This window comes from Salvelinus sp. IW2-2015, linkage group LG23, assembly GCF_002910315.2.
Source record: "Salvelinus sp. IW2-2015 linkage group LG23, ASM291031v2, whole genome shotgun sequence".
Classification (NCBI taxonomy): Eukaryota; Metazoa; Chordata; class Actinopteri; order Salmoniformes; family Salmonidae; genus Salvelinus; species Salvelinus sp. IW2-2015.
Genome location: NC_036863.1, coordinates 39421419 through 39441145, shown reverse-complemented (window position 1 = coordinate 39441145; position 19727 = coordinate 39421419). Strand labels below are relative to the sequence as shown.

General features: G+C 40.2%; 1 protein-coding gene across 1 annotated transcript; it reads right to left on the bottom strand.

Annotated features, from left to right (window-relative positions):
- Positions 1-2129: 2129 nt before the first annotated feature.
- On the bottom strand, positions 2130-16813 carry sms (spermine synthase). Its single transcript, XM_023968421.2, has 11 exons — positions 16474-16813; positions 15218-15338; positions 8214-8301; positions 7893-7957; positions 7579-7754; positions 5456-5610; positions 5188-5277; positions 3234-3348; positions 2926-3005; positions 2401-2516; positions 2130-2264 (listed from the first exon to the last, which is right to left on the bottom strand). The coding sequence occupies exons 1-11, from the start codon at positions 16517-16519 to the stop codon at positions 2234-2236; spliced, it is 1083 nt and encodes a 360-aa protein (XP_023824189.1). The 5' UTR covers positions 16520-16813; the 3' UTR covers positions 2130-2233.
- Between the last annotated feature and the right edge of the window lie 2914 nt (positions 16814-19727).

Here is a 19727-nt window from a genome sequence, read left to right as displayed (position 1 = left end):
AACTCTTAATCTGATTACTTTGAGAGGACTTTCCCCTTAAAAGGCATTAGAAGACAAATGATACATTAAACACATATGTTGTGTCATCAGTGGTCAGACTCTCTCAGGTGGAATAAACTTAAAAACTTGCACGTTTTTTCAATGCTGAATTGAATGTCATTGAGAACAGAAAGTAATCGAGAAGTAATCTAGTTTTTCAAAAGTATCTAAATCGGACTACAATATTTTAGCTGGTAACGTATCTGGTTTGTTTGTAATCAGATTACATGTCATTTACTCCCCAACCCTGCATACTCTGTTCATGAGTTCTATATCCGATCCATGTATACATGCTGGACTGAGAAAATCCACAGGCAGAGATCACAGAGGGGTTAATGATGGTGAAAGATAATGATGATTTTCTCATGTTCAGACCTATCCAGTGGCGTTGTTACCTGAGAATTTGCCATTCAGGTTCTACACACAAGCGAGACAATACGCAAACAGTACAATATGCTAAGAACTCCAATACAAATTGAACAATGTCAAATGCTTCATTCATAGAACCACAAAAGACTGAGGAAAGCCTGCTCAAGGAAATAAAGAAATACTGTATTACTAGTGTTTACTTGACCAATATACAAACTCTACGGCAAAACAAACGSTGGGGCAAATACAGTTGAGACAAAGGAGTTGTGACAACTCACAAGTATAAATGTGTGGTTGAATTTTAAAACCACACTGAGTATGCAGCAGCAGGGTATGCTAACTACTGAAAGTCTTATTACAAAAGTTACCACCTGCCATAACACAATTAAATACTTGTACACCCCAGTTCTCTTTCTGAAGTTTTGCATTGGTTACTTTATTTTTCTTGATTTTTAGTTGTAACCGAAATTGTCAGTCAGATTAGCTAGTAATCCAAGATGTTAAAACTATCAAAAATCAAACATTTCCATGCAAAAGAAAGAAACCAAATATTTTATTCTCCAACTCGTTTTAATAGCAGGTAGTCACTGCTGAACAACATAACATTTTTCCAGTGGGATAAAACAGCATTTGGTGAAATAATATCCAATAAATAAATGTAACAAAGCACCACAATAATGACCAAAGGCATGAATGTGCACTGTGTATATGGTAAGCTACATTCAATAAAACTTTCATTTTCCAGCACATGCACCAAACAGAATTTTAGACAAATTTAAAACGAAGTATGTAAAAATAAACCATTACAAGCAAGAAACCGCCAACAAAGGAGGACCCTTTTCCCTTTTAAAAACACGTTCAGACACTTCAGCCTCAATGGGCAGGGTCACACTGCCTTTTCAACATCTTGAAAAGCACCTGTAATCAAAATCACACTCAAGCCGCAGTTACAACAGAAGAGGAAAAACAATCACACAAACAGACATTCAGTTGAAACTATGGTGAGCACATATCTATCACACAATCTGAACCCAAAAGTATGTTGGTGCTGCTTTTATAACTCAAATTTGAAAAGTAACCCAGAGGGACAGGTGCAAAAGGTGTGTGTCAATACTTGCCTGGTCCCAGATTTCTATGAGCTTTAGGCAACTCCTCAGGAGTATTGTTGCCCTTTCAAACATGTATAAGACATGTAACATGTATGGCATGACAACAATAGTCAGAGAAGTCTAAAACTCAAATTTGAAAAGTAACCCAGAGGGACAGGTGCAAAAGGTGTGTGTCAATACTTGCCTGGTCCCAGATTTCTATGAGCTTTAGGCAACTCCTCAGGAGTATTGTTGCCCTTTCAAACATGTATAAGACATGTAACATGTATGGCATGACAACAATAGTCAGAGAAGTCTAAAGCTCAGACAGGTCTGGGACCAGGCTATAGTCAGAGAAGTCTAAAGCCCAGACAGGGACCAGCTATAGAAATGCTGAAATGCTGAGTCATCCTCTACAGTAGGTTTCAGTGTATCCAGTGGTAGCAGCCCCACAGCTCTCCCTGGAGGGCACACGCAAAAACAGCCCAACTCAAAATATCCAATTAACAGAAATACAATCTCTTGCAAGTTTAGACATAAAATTATAAAACCAACATCTAAAAAGAGTTTGAGAGTTGGACTTGGAAGGATAAAAAAAATAAACAGTGTGAGTAGAGAATCTTTTTTTGGGGGGGGGGGGGGGGTCATATCTCCCCTCAGTGCGATAGCGGATCATGGGTTGGGGGACAGTTTTCACATTCCGGCAGGCAGGGCTTGAAGGGGAGAGAGGGAGCTCTTTACTTCTTCCAGACGGTGTAGAAAACCCACCTGAGTCAGTTCGTTAAGGAGAATTGCATGCAGACAACAACAAGCAACCACACGTCTCTGTATGAATGTTCGACTATGTCTGGCTGTAAATGGCAGGAGTGTCTGATAACGGCAATACTTCTTTTTAGAAGGATACAGTTCCATATAAGAGGGCACACACACCACCTCCTTGGAAAAGTCCACAGGACATGAGAGCCTTCCAAGCTGTTCCTCATAGAGAGCCAGTGCCTYAGTCAGATTTGCACAGTTTCCCTGAGGACACACAACTCGGGGTTAAAACATGGACCACATGTGACAAAATATATGTATCATTAAAAACATCAAATTAGGATAAACTACTCTCATGAACAAAAAAGACCCAAGAGGCAGACAGCACGGGGGCTCCTGAGTGGTGCAGMGGTCTAAGGCACTGCATCACAATGCTAGAGGCGTAATTACAGACCCTGGTTYGATTCAGACCCTGGTTCGATTCCAGGCTGTATCWCAACCGGCCGTGATTGGGAGTCCCATAGGGCRGCGCACAATTGGCCCAGTGTCRTCCGGTTTGAGGTTTGGTCGGGGTAGGCAGTCATTGTAAATAAGAATTAGTTCTTAACTGACTTGACTAGTTAGTAGAGTGACTGTATGAAGCATTCAGCTAATATGAGAAAGGCGGTTTTACCTGTGTGAAGTACTTCCCAGTAGGACGCAGTACTTTGATTGAAAGATCCAAGATAAGCTGTAGGAACTCCCATGTAGAGTCTGAGACAGAGTAAACCATCTGTCAATCAATTATGTGAGTGTGCCATATAAGCCTATTTCCTCCTATCCAAGAAACAGTTTAACATTACACTGTCCACATCCTAAATCAGATCAATTCTTTGCAGAGGTACAATGCAGTTCCTCTTTACATGAGCCATACCGGTATTCATCAATATACAGTTAGAAATTCATGTCCAAGAGAACCTCATGAGAGCATCTGTCACTCACCCTCCTCTGGCGCTGTGGAGATAGGAACTGCTGTGAGGTCATTGATGACGTAATCAAACGTCTTCCCTTCCTCAACATACTTTTTCAGAACCGGAACACAGTCTTCTACCAACACCTGGAAATACAGTCATGGTAACGACCATGTGAGGTAACATTAAAGACATATACAGACTAGAGGGCGACCGATTATGATTTTCAACGCCGATACCGATTATTGGAGGACCAAAAAAGCCGATACCGATTAATCTGCCATTTTTTTAATGTATTTGTAATAATGACAAATAAAACAATACTGAATGAACACTTATTTTAACTTAATATAATACATCAATAAAATCAATTTAGCCTCAAATAAATAATGAAACATGTTCAATTTGGTTTAAATAATGCAAAACAAAGTGTTGGAGAAGAGAAGTAAAAGTGCAATATGTGCCATGTAAGAAAGCTAACGTTTAAGTTCTTGCTCAGAACATGAGAACAATATGAAAGCTGTGGTTCCTTTTAACATGAGTCTTCAATATTCCGGTAAGAAGTTTTAGGTTGTGGTTATTATAGGAATTATAGGACTATTTCTCTCTATACATTTGTATTTGCTTATTCAATTACCTTTGACTATTGGATGTTCTTATAGGCACTTTAGTATTGCCAGTTGTATCAGCGCTTCCGTCCTCTCCTGCTTACCTGGGCTCAAACCAGGAACACTCGACAACAGCCACCTCGAAGCAGCGTTACCCATGCGAGCAAGGGGACAACCACTCCAAGTCTCAGAGCGAGTGACGTTTGAAACACTATTAGCGGCGCACCCCGCTAACTAGTAGCCATTTCACATCTGTTACACCAGCCTAATCTCGGGAGTTGATAGGCTTGAAGTCATAAACAGCGCAATGCTTGAAGCACAATGAAGAGCTGCTGGCAAAACGCACAAAAGTGCTGTTTGAATGAATGCTTATGAGCCTGCTGCTGCCTACCACGCTCAGTCAGACTGCTCTATAAATCATAGACTTAGTTATAACATAATAACACACAGAAATACGAGCCTTAGTCATTAATATGGTCGAATCCGGAAACTATCATCTCTAAAACCAGACGTTTATTCTTTCAGTGAAAACGGAACCGCTTATTTTCTAACAGGTGGCATCCATAAGTCTAAATATTCCTGTTACATTGCACAACCTTCAATGTTATCTATATATCGTAAAATTCTGGCAAATTAGGCCCCAAACTGTTGCATATACACAGTGACACAATTTCACCTGGTTAATATTGCCTGCTAACCTGGATTTCTTTTAGCTAATATGAGGTTTAAAAATATATACTTCTGTGTATTGATTTTAAGAAAGGCATTGATGTTTATGGTTAGGTACACATTGGGCAACGAGCACCGCATCGATTATATGCAAGCAAACACGCTAGATAAACTAGTAATATCATCAACATGTGTAGTTAACTAGTGATTATGATTGATTGATTGTGTTTTATAATAAGTTTAATGCTAGCTAGCAACTTACCTTGGCTTACTGCATTTGGTAACAGGCAGGCTCCTGTGGAGTGCAATGTAATCAGGTGGTTAGAGCATTGGACTAGTTAACTGTAAGGTTGCAGAGTTGAATCCCCGAGCTGACAAGGTAAAAATCTTGTTGTGTTGGAAGAGGCAGTTAACCACCGTTCCTAGGCCCTCATTGAAAATAAGAATGTGTTCTTAACTGACTTGCCTAGTTAAATAAAGATTAAGGTGTAAAAATAATATATATATATAAATAAATAAAAAATCTGCCAAATCGCTGTCCAAAAATACCGATTTCCGATTGTTTATGAAAACTTGAAAATCGGCCATTCCGATTAATCGGTCGACCTCTAATACAGACCGGTTCAACCCTTTCAAGAGTAGTGGGCAAATGACAAATGTTCCATCTCTACTAAGGAAAAGTGCAATGGACAGCACTGTAATCCTCACCTGGTAACAGTCTCCCTTCAGGTTGTCCAGAACACTCCCACATGCCTTCCTCATGTGCGTCCTGCACCCATCAATCACCATTTGGTCGATGTAGASACTTTGTCAAGGCATTACAAACCAGGCACAGATCACAGACCAGATAGTCCTACCGGGTTAYGTCTAAAAACAACGCTCAAAGGTTAGTGTTAACATATTGCTTCAGGGATTTGCACCACAACTATTTAACTGGGTACAGAGAGAAGTGACAGATAGCGTCCTGAAAGGATATCTCCACCATGGTGATCATCTTTGGCTTGAGTTTGACGGCCTCAGCGAGGATTCCTCCATCACCRCCTCCTAAGATCAGCACCTCCTTCCCTGCATAGTTCTCTTTCCCTCTGCCCATGATGGCCTGGGTGTAGGGCAGGTCACTCTCTGACAGATCTGCCATATAATTACATKACAATATTATTAGATATGCCATTACTGAAACCCAGTCAAATGTTCATCTTACTAGATTCAGATTTCAAATCATGAAAAATTACAATAGTGACCTCAATTACAGTAAATAACAATTATAAAAGTAAATATAAATTAATGATATACGTGAGCAGTAAGTGATGGAATAATTATCAAAAATGATATCTTAAAAGGGATAGTTCACACAAATATCACATTAGTTTCCTTACCTTGTATGCAGTCTATGGACAAGGTAAGACATGCTTTGGTTTGATTMGATTTTCCTGGCACGGTTTTCAAATGCTAATGTTTTAGTATTTGTGGCACAAATCCCATTTAAGTCATGCATTTCTCACACATCAAGTCCAATTAATCAGAAAGTATGTCAAATGTATTGTGAMGCTCAACAAAAATCATGTATAGATGAGAACATGATGTGCGGAAAAACACTAATATCGRTACCATGACTTAAATGGGATGTACCACAAACGCGAAAACGAGAGCATTTGGAAACAGTGCCCGGGAAACSAAACCAMAGCATGGATTGGTGTCATACCTCGTCCATAGACTGCTTACAGAGTAAGGAAACCAATATGTMATTTTAGTGAACTAWCCCGTTAAATCACRGCCTGTAGGAATCAAAGTACAKAGTWGAGTGGTTGGAAATCCCGCTCATCGCTTACGTAGCGGTGTTTGCGCMCCGGCACTCCACATCCTTTCCAACYGCTCCGTTAAAAACCGCACCAAACTCAAATGGTTTTTAAAACTGCCGCTCCAAATTTGCTCCATTCATTAAAATCACAATTTAACCAACATCCATCTATTTTTGTGTCTACCTGGACCTATAATATGGTTTTGAAGTATTAAAACCAAACTTGATGATTTCAATKAAATCATATGGGCTACATGTCGTATTAAACATATAAACACTAAATAGGACAGGATCCAGACAGGGATCCTAATAAGGAACAAWATATTATTAGCCTATTATTTCAGGGCTTATGGCCTACAAATACATAAATTGTGAAGCATTTGCGAGTTCGACACACTAGGCTGGCAGGGACATTATAGCGTTCAGCATTTAAACATTGTATTAAATCATTAGTCTATAAATTGCGCATATAGGCTGTGACTTACTTAGAATTTAAAAAATTATAATTAAATGAAAAATGCCTTATTAGGCTCAGTCTAGTGTCTTTGAATTTTGAAACACGAGTTTGGTCAGAGTCTGTGACTTCAAGCTCATGCGATGGTGCCTGGAGAGCMGGCCAGCAGTGGAGAATACCCTCTCCACACTTGCAGAACCACCGGGGATGCTAAACACCTTTCGAGGCCCTCTTGCCAGGCAGGACAGGGATGCGGAGTTGTATTTTTATTTAGGTAGGCCTAAAAGTTTTTTAGGCAAAATAACCCTAACAAAACAGAAAGCTCCTTGAAAGAGGTAATATGCCAGGCCTATTGGGCCAACAATGATAGCCTATCATATAGATAATAGAACGAAAATTAACAAACCTTAAAGAGATCTGATTTTAGAAAATGTGTTTCACACACTTAGCTAGCTACCTACCTCCTTCCTTCCTCATGTGCACGTAGTAAGTACACCCTCATGCTTTCGGGATATGGCTTTTCAGATTCCACAATGATTATTTAGTTGTGGACACTACATCACCGCACTGCCTCTCTTGCTCTTGGTCCTCCTCATCTTTGTAAGTCACCTTGATTTTGCACCTGTGTGTTTAATCTGTTTCTTCATGAAAATATTTAGTGAACTCCATGACAGTAGCTAAAGCAAGGGGCTATAGCAGCACACAAGTAGCCTACAAATGCATGCTGGGCCAGGCATGCCCTCAGCGAAATTGGAGCGGACAAGAAGGCTGATGGGAAACTCGCTCCGTGCTCCAATCATATTGGACACGCTCACATACTCTGGTAGRAATGTTATATTTTACTTACTAACATCCCCATTGAGAATCAGGATATTGCCAAACTGCTGTGAGTGCAAGATCTTTATGTTCTGGTATGCAGAGTCCTCATCGTATACAACCCGATCAATGTCATACTCCACCAGTCTGCCATCGGCTGTGGGCCAGTATCGATCAACAGCTGCACCTCGTGTCAGAGCTGGGAGCCTGGGGAAGGGGGGGGGGAATAGTCGATAATCATGTTCATGGTAACAGGGTAATCACGTCACACTACAGCTTGTGTAGCTCTCCAGTCATCACACAACAAGGCCACTACAGTATGATCATCCACCACTCAGGGCTTACCTCTTGACCCTCCTAATGTTTCCATGTAGGAGACTTTTTAGCTTCTTTTCCAGTGCATTCAAAAGCTGAGAGAAAAACAGAAAAATCGTATTTATTATGTTGCATATCCCAATGTTACATGAAGCAAAATATCCTAAATGTCARAACAGTCCAAAGGCCTATGGTCAAGTGTTGCTGTAACGAACTCATGGAAAGGTGTCTTACTAAGGGCATTCTGAAGGTCTGTTAAATAGTATATATTTTGTTTTTATATTTCCGTTATWGTGATTGGATATTAGCAGGTCCAGTGCAAAGACAATTGTTTTTCCTCTCGTCACCTACATTATCTACTTGTGCAATGTTATCTCCTTCACAACACTGCAGATCAACGGTAACCAGACCTTGGGAGTGCACACGCAGAATAACCAACCTGAAAAGAGAGACAGACAGAGAGAAAGAAAGAAGCGCAGAGTTAAAGTGGGGGGGAGAATAGCATTGATTCTAGGCTATAACTTCTCACTCACTTCTCTCCTTAAACCTAGAGCTCATGATTAGCAGATATCCTATAGGCTACGGCTGTGGMATGATACAGGTTGTGACCTATTACTGACCTAACCTTTCTGAAAGCCCAGTGGAGAGCCAGGGGCAGCTGAAGGTTGAGCATTTTTTCTCCAAAATGGTGTGTTGTGCTGCTGCGGGCAGCCATATTCATGCAGGCTTAGGCCCACACAATGCCTCACCAGCTGTGTTTACCACTCACCAMACAAAACAGGAAGCACCAAAGCCCTTTGATCCGATACACAAAGCCACTAAAGGGCCATGCGTTCAACTGAACGAAAGCCATTGTTGTACCAATGATACACTTAACTGGCCAATCAATGGTCTTCCTAAAGGGTGTCTGACCACTGTAACACACCTGGTGTTTTCATTGGACAGTCTGGGTATTGGTAAAAAGAACTGGGATTTTACAAATTCCTCACACACATTAAATATTTCTCAATTACAACATTTTGTGCAGCCTGTATAGCCTTCCCTTTCATCCCGACTAACCGTGACAGATAACTGCTGTTAGAGTATTTGCTGAGGGAATATTACACTGTTGAGCTAACTACATTGTTTGGAATTTCTGAATTTAAATGTTGTGATGATCTAAGAGGTTATCTACCAATACAGTCATTTCCACGTAAAAAGGACCCATGAGCACCAACAAGGGAAGTTTATAGGAGCAGATCACATTTGGTGTCAATTGAAAAGAGTCAATATTTTGGGGAAATTAAGGCATTGATACGTTTTTCAACCMYTTTCCATCGTAAAAATAAGGAATAAGCAAAGGCTTTGATTTCTGGTCACACAGATGGAAAATGGTTCTTAAAAAACATTACTAGAAAAAGTCCTAAGGTATTAGAAATACATTAAAACACAATGTTGAAGTCCCCTGCCAACTAATATCAACATTTATATTTAGTTTTACAGAAATTATTTCATATTAGCTTATGAAATTGTCATTCCGTYACCAACATCTTTATATTTTTGAATTTCTCTACCTCGTGAGGAAGTTCACAGAAGTTAAAAATAAAGACAGTCGCACTCTATATTTAAACTCACAGTAATTTATTGGGTAATGCACCAACGTTTCAGCATCACTATGCCTTCTTTAAGGTCTGAAAAAGGCATGATGCCGAATATAGAATATAGAATGTGCAACTATTTTTATAGMTCACAGTTTATTCGCTGTTAGCACCTCTACACAAAATATTTTCTATTTGTGTGCATGCTTATTATAGAGGTTCACAGAAGTAACAAGTAAAAGTTGACCTACCAATTAGTTARTGTTTTTACTGATAACAATTTTGTTTACAAATAAGTGAATAAAATGCGCCACTGTTACCAAATCAGGCACACCACGTAATTTCAATATGGAAATTTGGGTAATATTTGGTTGAGAAATTTATCAACGAGATTTCAGTCTTTATTCACCCATTCAAAAAGACAGCCAGAAGTTTGTTGAATGCCCAATGTGTTATCACTATGGTTTCAACCATCTAAAAGCACAACCAAATTCAAATGGAAAACAATGTCTGATTTTTTGTTTAGTTGTCATCTAAATGCATTATCACTGTGCTTTCAACCATTTAAAAGCACAACAAGTTCAAATGGGATTATTATATATTAAATGGGAATACAAATGTCAGATATTTTGTATTTACAGTTGCAGTCGGAAGTTTACATACACTTAGGTTGGAGTCATTAAAACTTGTTTTTCAACCACTCCACAAATGTATTGTTACAAACTATAGTTTTGGCAAGTCGGTTAGGACATCTACTTTGTGCATGACACAAGTAATTTTTCCAACTATTGTTTACAGACAGTTATTTCACTTATAAATTCACTGTATCACAATTCCAGTGGGTCAGAAGTTTACATACACTAAGTTGACTGTGCCTTGACACAGCTTGGAAAATTCCAGAAAATTATGTCATGGCTTTAGAAGCTTCTGATAGGCTAATTGGCATCAATTGAGTCAATTGGAGGTGTACCTGTGGATGTATTTCAAGGCCTACCTTCAAACTCCGTGCCTCTGCATGACAACATTGGGAAAATCTAAAGAAATCAGCCAAGACCTAAAAAWAWWAATAATTGTAGACCTCCACAAGTCTGGTTCATCCTTGGGAGGAATTTCCAAACACCTGAAGATACCATGTTCTCTGTACAAACAATAGTACGCAAGTATAAGCACCATAGGACCACGCAGCCGTCATACCACTCAGGAAGGAGACGCGTTCTGTCTCCTAGAGATGAACRTACTTTGGTGCGAAAAGTGCAAATCAATCCCAGAACAACAGCAAAGGACCTTGTGAAGATGCTGGATGAAACAGGTACAAAAGTATCTATAGCCACAGTAAAACGAGTACTGTATCGACATAACCTGAAAGGCCGCTCAGCAAGGAAGAAGCCACTGCTCCAAAACCGCCATAAAAAAGCCAGACTACGGTTTGCAACTGCACATGGGCACAAAGATCTTACTTTTGAGAAATGTCCTCTGGTCTGATGAAACAAAAATAGAACTGTTTGGCCATAATGACCATCGTTATGTTTGGAGGAAAAAGGGGGAGGCTTGCAAGCCGAAGTACACCATCCCAACCGTGAAGCATGGGGGTGGCAGCATCATGTTGTGGGGGTTCTTTGCTACAGGAGGGCATGGTGCACTTCACAAAACAGATGGCATCATGAGGCAGGAAAACTATGTGGATATATTGAAGCAACATCTCAAGACATCAGTCAGGAAGTTTAAGCTTGGTCGCATACTTCCACAGTTATGGCAAAATGGCTAAAGGACAACAAAGTCAAGGTATTGGAGTGGCCATCACAAAGCCCTGACCTCAATCCTATGGAACATTTGGGGGCAGAACTGAAAAAGTGTGTGCGAGCAAGGAGSCCTACAAACCTGACTCAGTTACACCAGCTCTGTCAGGAGGAATGGGAAGCTTATTGTGGGAAGCTTGTGGAAGGCTACCCAAAACGTTTGACCCAAGTTCAACAATTTAAAGGCAATGCTACCAAATACTAATTGAGTGTATGTAAACATCTGACCCACTGGGAATGTGATGAAAGAAATAAAAGCTGAAATAACTCTATTTGACGAATGTGAAATGTCAGAATAATAGTAAAGTGRTGATCCTAAATGACCTAAGACAGGGAATTTTTACTAGGATTAAATGTCAGGAATTGTGGAAAAACTGAGTTTAAATGTATTTGGCTAAGGTGTATGTAAACTTCAACTGTATACATCAACTTAATGAGTTATCACTGTGCTTCAGCTAATAGCACAACCAAGATTCCKCGCAGAATATGATTGCATAGGAAGACATGTATAGTTACAGTAAGCTAACCTCAATGTGGACATGGATGCATTACTCATTTTTAAAGGTTGAATAAATACTGTTACATTCAGGGGTGAAAGTGCATTTCATGTCTTACCGGTATGGGACCAACTATATACAGTCATAGATTTACATAAGGAACACATTAATTTATGGCGTTTGTGTCCGATTGTCAAACAATCACTTCAAAAGCCCCTCCTGCTGGCTAGCCATGCACGTTTGTCCACTCACAAAATATTTCCAGCATCTCAAAAGTGCACTCGCAATTTGATGAATGGAAAGAGAAATATGTTACAAAACATCTAATAGTGTAATGACATTCGGCAATTGTCATTAGGCTCACTATGCTTGTAGTWTGAATTGGTGCATTCACTGCTGTAAGCTACACATGCACGTCTCAATCTCGGCCACTTATCTCCGCCTTACTGTATAACAAAAGTATTATTGAATTCWGTTTGGTTGACAAACACAACCAAAAATCAACATTTAAAGGATATGTAATGCTTGGATAGTTTCMTCTGAGCTACTGGCTTACTCCTCATTTGTATTAAAGTTAAAGAATAGGACTAAATCAAACTTTATTTAAAGCTACAATATGTAACTTTTGGGTGGACTCGACCAAATTCACATAGAAAATATAGTTATAGATCTGTCACTCATTGAAAGCAAGCCTAAGAAGCAGCAGATCTATTTYTATGCTTCCCATTCTTCAGTTTTRTACACCAGCTTCAAACAGCTGAAAATACAATATTTTTGGTTATSTAAAATATGTTTCACAGCAGTTTAGATGGTACACGTTTCAAGTTCCTTCGGCGTACACATCACTGACAAACTGAAATGGTCCACCCACACAGACAGTGTGGTGAAGAAGGCGCAACAGTGCCTCTTCAACATCAGGAGGCTGAAGTAATTTGGCTTGGCACCTAAAACCCTCACAAACTTTTACAGATGCACAATTGAGAGCATCCTATCGGGCTGCATCACTGCTTGGTCACAGCAACTGCACCGCCCGCAACCGCAGGGCTCTCCAGAGGGTAGTGAGGTCTGCACAACGCATCACCGGGGGCAAACTACCTTCCCTCCAGGACACATACAGCACCCAATGTCAAAGGAAGGCCAAAAAGATCATTAAGAACAACAACCACCTGAGCCACTGCCCGTTCACCCCGCTATCATCCAGAAGGCGAGGTCAGTACAGGTGCATCAAACAGCTTCCATCTCAAGGCCATCAGACTGTTAAATAGCCATGACTAGCACAGAGGCTGCTGCCTATATACATAGACTTGAAATCACTGGCCACTTTAATAAAACTGAGAAAACTAGTCACTTTTTTTCAATTTTTTTCCCCATATCTTGCATTACTCATCTCATATGTATATACTGTATCTTAGTCTATGCCGCTCTGACATTGCTCGTCCATATATTTATATATTCTTAATAACATTCCTTTACTTAGATGTGTGTATTGGGGTGTTGTGAAATTGTTAGATATTACTGCACTGTCGGAGCTAGAAACACAAGCATTTCGCTACACCCGCAATAACATCTGCTAAACACTTGTATGTGACAAATAACATTTGACTTGATTTACAATGATTCCCTACACAATGACTGCTTGTTTTGTCACACAAACTGAAATTAGGCGAACTATTCACATTTTTTAAGCCTTGAGACATGGATTGTGCATGTTCTCCATTCTGAGTTTGAATGGGCAAAACAGAATTAAGTGCGTTTGAACGGGGTATGTTAGTAAGAGCCTGGCGCACCGGTTTGTGTAAATGAACTGCAACGCTGCTGGGTTTTTCATGCGCAACAGTCTCCTGTGTGTATCAACAATGGTCCACCACCCAAAGGACATCCAGCCAACTTCACACAATTGTGGGAAGCATTGGAGTCTACATGAGCCAGCATCCCTGTGGAACACTTTCAACACCTTGTAGAGTCCATGCCCTGAGAAATTGAGGTTGTTCTGAGGGCCAAAGGGGGCCCACTCTGGTCTTGGCATGTGTATTCCAGTCAACAGCTCGCAGATACAGTGCGGGTAGGCTACCTACACGAGATTACAAAATGGACAATTGAGCTAAATTTTATTTTGTCACACGGCAGTCAAGCATCGATCATCACGTCWCCAGAATAAGACCCTCAATATTTATTGGAAAGAAGCGTCAAGCTCATCATCATGCACGTTCACCACCCTGCCAAGTTCATTATAACTTATTTCATCTGTAGCCTAATGAACTGCACGCTTTCCCGAGTCGTAGTGGTTGGACCACACAACATATTTTTTGCGTGACTCCAAATTTACTTCAATATGATGGTTGTTATTTCAATATTTGTGCATTAAAAAAGGCGCCTCCACCTCCATTTCTTACATAATTAATTTCAGGCACAAAAATAACCTACCCTGTCTAGCGTATTTTGTTTTGTCGACATTTGGAAAGTTTACCGACAAATTTGCTGTTTCCATCAGGCCTGTCGTGACATTCTTTTATCAAACATGTACTTTACTTGTGTAAAAAAGGTTGRATGGAAATGTGATTATAGAAATAKAATTATTTATATTAGGAAGCAATGGAAAGCAACATCGTTCTAGTTTGGAACAATCTGTTGACTGCATTTGACCTAACAGAACAGCATGCAAACTTATGGTGAATCTAAGCAGCCGCAAGAGAAGAGAGGGTACAGATCTTTGGTATTGTTTGGTGGCGAAGCTCATTAGAATAATAGCCCGTGTGTAGAATAATATCCAAACATGCAAAGGCGCATAATAAAATGTTMTACCTTTTGTAACCTATTCATGAAGAGAATTACATTTATAATTAGGCCTTTTTGTATAGTACAGATCAAGGACACATGATGTCATTCTGTTGCTGGGTGTTGACCTTCTTCTATTCACTTACTGTAGTTCAATAACCAAAATAGATTTTTTTCAAACTCAAGGTGTCACGTCATTCATTCTGCAGACATCTTTGAATCTCAATTCGGAGTTGATATTTAACCAAGTTTTGGAAAAATGTAGTCACAAACTGAGGGAGATTTTACTGTCATTCTGTTACCAAACTTTGCATCTGCACCTCAAGAAAATGTGTTTCAGCAACATTTTCAGTGGCAATTGTTAAAAGTAGACTTTTGCATATACATAGGGGYATGGTTTGTTAAACTTTGCAATCAATATTTTTTGTTTGGCAAACATTTTAAAGTGAAAAAGAGTCTGTGTCTGGGTGTCTGTGTCACATGGAAATGCCCATACATGAACTAGTGGCACCCTGGCCTACAGAGTACCTAAAAAAAGTTTGAATACATCCCCATTGACTGTCTCCTGTGCTTTTTTTATGTCTTATTATTATTATTATTATTATTATTATTATAGCACTTTGACTTTTTGAAAAAAAGAAGAAAAAAAATCTACAAAATATATTGATTGTGACATAAATAATGACGGTGTTGATTGAACTGGTGCCTACCTGCCATTCTTGCCAATGAAGGTAGCAAGGTATCCATGTCCCTCAGTGTCATGGACAGTCTCTGTCATTTCCTGCTCTTGAAATATAGACTGCAGCCCACGCACAGTCGAAGGACAGTCAGCTAAACAGAAAAGGAGAGGGGTATATATRGTGAGAACACAGTTATGACCACAACCAACCCCCTCATCAAATTCCTCTTCCAGACAGAATCACCATTAAATGGCCCATTCTCCCAGAGGGCAGTCCCAGACTCATTTCTGCCTAGCCTGATTGATGACTGAACTGGACGGGAGAAGTAGGCTATAGCTCAGACATCTCGGTGTTTCATAGTGTGAGTAGGCCTGCTAGGTAGGGGATTAGCCCTGGGAGCCTCTTCCAACCCCAACTAAACAGAATGTGTCAGGTGTGTTCGAGAGGGCCAATGACTGCAGTCCCTGTGCAGGTTTAAGTAGGTGTCATCTTCCTAGGTAAATAAGAATGGGTTTCTTACTGCACACACCGGAACTGTACCTTGTAACAACCACCTATAATAGTTGGCGAAAATTACRAATAATACTCTTGATAACTAGCTAACTGCTGTATGTTCTTATCTTGACTGAGTGTGCACCATACAGGCAGACCATACAGTTAGTTGAAAGTGCTATGCAGCACAATGCAAAGAAAATGATGGCAGTAGCCTAATTTAACTATTTTACAGTGAATGGCTATGGATATCATACCGATTATTGGCCACTGGGACCTTGAGGCTAGCCATCAATAAAGCACATCAATAAACATGGTCACCATTGTTTAGCTAGTCGCARTTTGACTGTCTGTCCAGTCACGCAGACAGGCGCAGCAGCAGACACATGGCTTTGCTAATCTAGTTAGCTTGCTAGCAACTGCACGAAAGGTCATATTACCCGTTTGCCTGTCAATCTGCTGGCAACCAGTGACTTGGAATTATGCTACCTAGCTAGCTATCAAGATAGCGGATGCCATTTAGCTAGACATATTCTTACTCAGTTTTAACGAGTTATGTCCTCGGAGAACCCCACCCCCACCCCACTAATCGTGCATAGCTAGCTAACTAGCTATATTATGCAAGTATATTGGACAGACTGCGCGTATTGCCAACGATTAGCTAGCTAACGTACAGTAGTTAGCTAGCTAGATGCGGAAAGACAACGGCCCATGTCCTGTAGTGCAACCTGGTCTCAGAGCATTTCGTGCTGAAACCGTTCGTAGTGTAGCGAATGCCCGTGTGTGCAATTTACCTGGCGCTGAGAGGTTGAAGTCGAGGGTGTAATGTCGCAGTGCCATGACTGGGTACAGCCGTCAGCCATGCCTGGAGTAGGCAGCCGGTGTGAAAACGGAGTTTGCCTGTGGAGACTGAAGGAGGAACCGTGGGGCCGTGCTCGTACTGCCAGTACCACTGCTGCTGCTTGAGTGAGAGGGTTTTCTAGAACGCAGACTGGTCTGTTTGTGGGTTCGCAGGGGGATGGTCCGATGAYTCTGTGGCTAGTCTACCTCGTGCTTTGTTCAGACTAGGTCTACAGTAGGCTTCCTGTGAGYTGGGCAGAGAGAGAGACCTGTTCCCAAACTAACTTTTTTTTTTTTTYTTTCTTGAGATTAAAGGCCCAGTGCAGTCAAGAAGGTTWTATATATATATWTTCACACTGAGGTTGGAATACTATGAAATTGYAAAAATTATGATAATTTCCTTCTAGTGTTTGAAAAGAACACCTGAAATGTCAGCCTGTTTTGGTGGGAWGGAGTTTTGGCCTGCCTGGTGACATCATCAGGCAGTAAACTAGTTAATAGACCAATAAGAAAGAGATCTGCCAATAACAGCTAGTTTTATTTTTCCCTTCCCCACTCAGACCACTGCCAGACAGTCCTAGAACAATTATTGCTTAAGAAATTGCTCTTTGCTAAGAAGCTATTTTTGTTTATWKGGGAGAATTTTAATGGAAAACAATCACTGTAAGGTACTCAACTGTTACCAGAAATTATTTGATATTGAGATAAAAATGTCTGCATTGGAGCTTTAATATTTTATGTGTTCCACACTCCAGTCCTTTGCAGGGATGGGCAACTTCAGCCCACAGCATCCAGCCAATTTAATAAGCACATCCCGCAGTGTATTTTAATTTAGTTTAACGAAACTAGAGATTTAGCTGAGTAGCCTAAGCAGCTGATTTCTTATGCATTTCATCTCAGTGCTTGGGAAGTGAACTGTTTTGACTAATCAAAAATGTCCTTTTGATACAAAGATCCTGGTTAAATGGGGGAGATTTTGGAGATTTCAGATAAATAATAACAGAAGGGAAAGCTTCCWTTCCCACTGAAAGGWRACTTAAAGCTGTGTGKCTCTTAGATGTTAAAAAAGTAAATACAAAAAATCTGCAATTTCAGTGTGTTTGATGAAAACACTTGCAGCCCACATCTTGAAATTAGATTAAGTAATCGGCTATTTTTAAGAATGTAACTGTAATCTGATTAGGGCCACACATTTAAGTAATCTGGRTTGATTAGTTACTTAGTTTTCGTAATCTGATTACATTATAATCCTTGTTACATGTAATCTGTTATAGTGTCGCGTGGACGTCCTTCCAAATCCTGTCTCATTCACTCAACTATTGAAAGTTTGGGAAACTTCAGTATTGGATTTGSCGTTTGAATGGGAGTGCTGGCATTCAGCAATAGTGAACCTGTTTAGTTTTAGTGGAGATCCCTCAAAAATCATTCTCACTATAGCACATTGGTAATACTCAGAGACAAATACACTGAGGGGACAAAACATTAAGAACACCTTCCTAATATTGAGTTGCAACTTCCGGCGCTCGTTTACAGTGAACACTGARACTGTACCCYTACAGTTTTAGGCATTAGGCTATTKKRGCATAATGTAGGCCTACCAACAAAACCAATKGRGCAAATCCCATAACAYTTYCACATGGAAATAGCTTTTGATTTCTATGATATAGCCTACAGTAGYCTATATGTGGCCTCCATTGCATGACACTTTTAAAAACGTTTTTACATTGAAGGGCTTGATATTAATTCATTGTTTTTTACTTGGTCTGTAACACCATGAGCCAAATAAGTGACTGTAAATTGCATAGTAATGTGTTGTATGATGCAAGAAACCACTTTACAAAGCAAAATAAATTATTATTACCATAGAGAGAATTAGACAATGTAGGCTTCCTCTCTGCCTATTGGCTTATTTGCGTCTTCAATCATGTYTCAAAATACAACACTGCCCCATTAAGACATAAGCTTTTTAACTGACTGGCTTTTCAAAGACAGCTTGAAATGTAGCCTAAGCCTAAACGATTTGTGCTTTGTAGGAAGCAGTAATTCTCCATTGCTGCCCTATACTTATCTATAACTGGGCTAATAACTAGCAAAGAATATCAACAAATTTGCACACGCACGGATCTGATCTAAACTGATTTGAAAAGCACATTCAATCCTGGGTGATTGAAAGACCACTTGTGGGTTACCCCCACTCCCTTGCGCTCTGGCTCTGCCTACAACAAAATCACAGACTCAATCTTGCAAAGTTAGATTTGTTGTTTTTTTTTGCATTGAAAAGGGGCTGATATAATGTTGATTCGATCACAGAAAAAAACGTTGATCTATATATATAGTGCAAACTAATGGAGCGAACTCAGTGAAGTTCAATCTCTTGCGTCTCTGCGTGGCCTGGCATTTCTTCAGCACAGCAGTCCTGGACACAACCCCTGACCACAATCACACAACTACTGACCACAACCAACTAACTACTGATCACACAACTCCTGACCACTAGAGACTATACCTACTGACCACAACTACTGAACACAACCAACCAACAACTGACCACACAGCTGACCACAACTACAACTGGGCACCCGAGTAGCGCAGCAGTCTAAGGCACTGCATCTCAGTGCTAGAGGCGTCACTACAGACCCTGGTTCGATTCCAGGCTGTATCACAACCGGCCGTGATTGGGAGTCCCATAGGGCGGCGCATAATTGGCTCAGCTTCGTCCGGGTTAGGCTTTGGCCGCGGTTGGCCATCATAGTAAATATTAATTTGTTCTGATTTGCCTATTTAAATGAAGGTTAAATAAAAATAACTACTGACCACAACACAACTAGGGACCATAACTCCTGACCATAACCACAAAACTACTGAACACAACTACAACACTACTGACCAAGACTAATGAACCATACACCATAACTACTGACCACATAACTACTAACCACAACACTACTAGCCACAACCACACAACTACTGGCCACAGCTACTGACCAGAACAACACAACTACATACCATAACTACTGACCACAACCACACATCTACTTACCACTACTGAACACAACTACTGCGCATAACCACACAACTACTGACCAAAACACAACTACASACCATAACTACTGACCCCAGCTACTGATCACAACCAACCAACTACTAACAACACAACTACTGACCATAACTACTGACCACAACTACTGAACACAACTACTGAACCCAA